We start from the raw sequence: 4,906 nt of genomic DNA on the forward strand, positions 1-4,906 counted from the left end.
GGTATCGTCGTTTCTGTGTTGTCATTGCTTGCCTTGCCATTGTTGGTACCTTCATCACGACAGCTCCTAAGCTGACGCTTAAAGATTTTTCTGCTTCCCCCTCCATCCTTCGGGGTATCCACCATGTAGACGTCATAGGTGGACATAGCTTCCCACTTGTTGGTATTAGTGGTGGTAGGCGGCGAGGTGGATTTTGACATCTCGCCGACATCTTCATTCATGTTGACTACCTCCTTGGAGGTGTATGCCAAGACGTTGGTTAAATCCTCGACGGTAGCGACTAGGTGGGTGGTGGGTGTGTTAAAAATTCAGTCTCTCCAGATTTTTCCCAAATTTGTTCGTATACTAAGGTTCAATCATCTAAGATAGCAATGCTCTCAATCCAATCTAACATATCGTCTAGAAGCGCCTTGTCGATTTCGCCCATATCTTGACCGAAGATTGGGCTTAGTTGAAGATTGTCTCAAGTCCCATCTGGTGTGGCCTCGGCAATTTTGTTGGGAAAACTTAACATCTGATCCGATGAAGGAGTGTTCGACTTCGAGATTGAAGCCAGGTCACACGTATTATTCGTGCCATGGTCCTGATTCAGGATTGAATCCGAGATCGTCGTGTCAGCGTTGGTCATCTTTTAAGACTGGTCTGACACCCATCCCGAGAACACGAGTTCGCCGCGGGTACCCGCGACATACTCTATGTTTCCAGTCCTAATGGTTTCGCCTAGAGCAAAATTCTTGATAACGATGAGGTGGACAGTGACATCGACATTGAGCGTGACACTGCGAAAGAAAAAAAGCTTCCGAGGCAAGAAACTCTTTGCACAGCCCGTCGTCAATCCGAAGATGAGCCATCAAGCTGTTCTCACCAAATAACGGGACCTATATGGGCCACCACTGACGGAGCTAAATTAGATACATCTCGAGTAAGGGGCCCCGAGCTGGTGATCTTGATTAGATGGTAACATGATGAACAAGAGACACGGCGTTTACCTAGGTTCGGGCCCTCTCGAAGAGGTAAAACCTCACGTACTACTTTTGTTGCATTGATTGTGTTGGAGTAAAAAGTATTCGATGATCTACCTTGAGATTGTATACGAATGAATCAAACTAACCCTACGAATAAAACTCCTCAGCTTATATAGGGATGAGGGGTACCTAGGGTTCCATGTAGATCAGTTACATCTAGGGATAAGCTTGAGGATGATTTGAACATGTCTTGTAGGACACACCAAGTATTTGGAGGATTCCATCTTGACTACACTAGGACCATGATAAATATGGCCAATTCTTCGGTTGTTTGGGGGTTCTCGACCTGGCGCATGATTGGCAGACGACGTGGCTAGCACCCCCTAGTCCAGGACATCGTTAGCGTGCAAGTCCGCCTCCATGACCTCAGCCTGAAGGGATGCCGTGGCTACACACGCTTTGTGACTCACATGACGGGCACACCTCACCTCCGCAACGGACGAGCCATGCGGCATGCCAGCGTTGACCTTCGATTCGGAGCCCGTCGTCGTGGGAACGTGGCACCATCAAACAAATTGCGTCACGTCTGGCTTGGCTGCGGTCACGTGGCTCGCACAACCAGCTCTCGCGGATCCAAGCGCTATTTGTGTGAAGGCAATAGATTCCCGTCGGATCGAGTGTGACCGCAGTCGGGTGCACTCCTCTCGAAATCAGCAAAGAGCCATGCAGACAACTATCTCCTCCTCGTCTCCATATGTGACAAGGTCCGAGTAGACGGATTGGGAGAACTCGGAGTCGGATACGCTGCCCGCCTTGCCAGAGAAGGCCAGAGATCATCAAAACAGAGCTTCGGGCATTGTTGATTGAAGTGTAATGGTTAGAGTTCCATTTTGACATTGGAAAAAATGTATGTGAGATCGCGATGGACAAGCGTGGACCAGATCCAACATGGCAGACGCACCGTCTAGCCCCATATCCGCCTCACATACGAGCTGAATATGAGGGATGCCGGTGAGTTCGGACGCATAGATCCCGTATGAAGGTGTGACTGGATCAAGATTTTGTGACTAGCATTTTCCAGATTGTGCGGCCGGACATATGTCCGGCTGCTGATGCTCTAATACACACACGAGAGTGGATTTTCAGTTCTCGGATGCCTAGGTAACCTGTGTAAACAGTAAAATCAAAACAAATAGAAAAAAATATAAAAAATATGAAACTTTGAAACATCAAAGATGATCAAACTTTTTAGGTGCTTGCAAGTTTTCATGCTCAAAACACATTCGAGGAGCTTTACATAGTAAAAACATTTGTGTGCTTCAAGTTTTAAACACCTTTGTCACTGAAATCTGAACTTGTTTATACATCTTTCTTCACATGATATTTTGGCATGAAAACTTGTAAGAAGCTACAAAATTTGACCATCTTTGATGTTGCAAAGTTATATTACTTTTTCCTATTTTCTTATTTTACTGTTTATAAAAGGTGCCTAATCATCTAGCTGTTACACCTTTCTCATACACACGTATAGTCGAGGCTTCAAACTTCAGCCAGCTGCACTTAACACGCTAGGTAGGGATGTAGAGCGGCACCCGATCCGTTCCGTTTCCAAGTCAAAATATCTCTGGTTAGTTATATTTTTTTCATCAAAATTACCTTAGTTTAAATTAATATTGTGTTATGCGGGATTACGCGGATGCCCGCCTACATCCCTAACGCTAGGCCATCTGACTATAAATACCACATTCTGTTGCTCAAAACAGACATCAGAACTTGAACTTCAGCTACACTTTTTTTGTCCAGCCACCCACGTAACGGCATGGGTTCCGCGCAGGCTGACGCCGACGTCAAGCCGCACGTCGTGTGCGTGCCGCTGCCGGCGCAGGGGCACGTCACGCCGATGCTGAAGCTGGCCAAGATCCTCCACTGCAGGGGCTTCCATGTCACCTTCGTCAACTCCGAGTTCAACCACCGGCGGCTCCTCCGCTCCCGCGGCGCTGGCGCACTGGACGGCATCGAGGGGTTCCGCTTTGCCACCATACCGGACGGCCTCCCGCCGTCCGACGCCGATGTCACGCAGGACGTGCCGTCCCTCTGCCGCTCCACCAAGGAGACCTGCCTCCCGCACTTCAAGAGCCTCCTTGCCGAGCTCAACGCCTCCACCGAGTCGCCGCCGGTCACGTGCATCCTGGGCGACAACGTCATGACCTTCACCCTCGACGCCGCACGGGACATTGGCGTGCCGTGCGCGCTGTTCTGGACTGCCAGCGTCTGCGGCTACATGGGCTACCGCCATTACCGCACCTTGTACGACAAGGGCATCTTCCCACTCAAAGGTAATTAATGGCGGCTTAGACAGACCAATTTCCTACAAGTTTTCAACGACGTTGCGTGCCTCAGTGCCACGAGTTGAAATTTTTGCGGATGAATTAATTGTGCACAACATACTGTGAGCACGCAGACGCGGAGCAGCTGACCAATGGGTTTTTGGACACGCCGGTGGACTGGACGGAGGGGATGAGCAAGCACATGCGGCTCAAAGACTTCCCCAACTTCATCTGGTCGACGGACCCCGACGAGTACATGGCCCACTTCGCCCTCCACGTGACGGAGCGGCTGGCGGAGGCGGACGCCGCCATCTTCAACACATTGGAAGAGCTCGAGCCGGCGGCGCTGGACGCGATGCGCGCCATGCTCCCGCCCACCGTGCCCGTCTACACCATCGGCTATCTCCCCTTACTCGCCGAGGAGATCGTGCCACAGGGCGGACCGGTGGACACGCTGGGCTCAAACCTGTGGAAGGAGGACGTCTCCTGCTTCAACTTTCTGGACGGCAAGGAGCCCCGGTCGGTCGTGTACGTGAACTACGGGAGCATCACGGTGATGAGCAACGAGGAGCTCCTCGAGTTTGCGTGGGGGCTAGCCAACAGCGGCCAGTCCTTCCTGTGGATCATCAGGCCAGACCTCGTCAAGGGCGACGTCGCCGTGCTGCCGCCGGAGTTCCTGGAGTCCATCGAGGGGCGCGGCGTGCTGGCGAGCTGGTGCCCGCAGGAGGCAGTGCTGAGGCACGAGGCAGTAGGCGTGTTCCTGACGCACTCAGGGTGGAACTCGACGGTGGACAGCCTGTGCGGCGGGGTGCCGACGCTGTGCTGGCCCTTCTTCGCGGAGCAGCAGACCAACAGCCGGTACAGCTGCGTGGAGTGGGGCGTGGCCATGGAGATCGGTCAGGACGTGCGGCGGGAGACGGTGGAGGCCAAGATACGGGAGGCGATGTCCGGCGAGAAGGGGAAGGAGATGCGCCGCCGGGCCGAGGAGTGGAGGGAGACCGGCGTCCGCGCGACGCGGCCCGGCGGGCGCTCGCGCGCCAATCTCGAGAGGCTGGTCGCCGACTCCCTCCTCTCCGGCGGAAAACCGCGTGATTAAATTAATATGCTATTGTATTTCATATTATTGGTTATTAACTTATTATTAGGACAAGATCTAGATTTGCAATTGCAAGTGCTCCCTCATGCTATACGTTCAGCGCATGCAGTGCATGCGGTTCGATGTACTATACTTTATACATGGACATCCTTGTCGTCTACAGTACATTGATGCCGGTGACGAAGGTCCATTCCTGATTGCTCCATTTCCAGAAGGGTAAGCAAATAATGCTCGTGAGAGCGTCTACAATCACACCTGTTAAGTCCTTCTCGAACATCCGAACAGTCCCTCGGTCATTAATGGATCACGAACAAGCGACGTAGACGCACGTATCAAACCGTCCTCGTGCCAGACTGACCGACTTCTCTCATTCTCAGTCTAAATATAAAACGGATATAAGACAGTCCGGACGCCTGGGCACGTCCGCACGCCCGCATCTATCCCACGTATATTCGTCCGCATCCGCTCGTCGGACCAAACCCTAGCCACTTCATTTCACTTTCCTTTGCTTTCCCTCC

General features: G+C 52.1%; 1 protein-coding gene across 1 annotated transcript; it reads left to right on the forward strand.

Moving 5' to 3' along the window:
- The first annotated feature begins 2,715 nt into the window (after positions 1-2,715).
- On the forward strand, positions 2,716-4,563 carry LOC123430352 (7-deoxyloganetin glucosyltransferase-like). The gene is made up of 2 exons (XM_045114217.1): positions 2,716-3,301; positions 3,427-4,563. The coding sequence occupies exons 1-2, from the start codon at positions 2,785-2,787 to the stop codon at positions 4,386-4,388; spliced, it is 1,479 nt and encodes a 492-aa protein (XP_044970152.1). The 5' UTR covers positions 2,716-2,784; the 3' UTR covers positions 4,389-4,563.
- The last annotated feature ends 343 nt before the right edge of the window (positions 4,564-4,906 follow it).

The sequence above is a fragment of the Hordeum vulgare genome, chromosome 2H (assembly GCF_904849725.1).
Source record: "Hordeum vulgare subsp. vulgare chromosome 2H, MorexV3_pseudomolecules_assembly, whole genome shotgun sequence".
NCBI lineage: Eukaryota > Viridiplantae > Streptophyta > Magnoliopsida > Poales > Poaceae > Hordeum > Hordeum vulgare.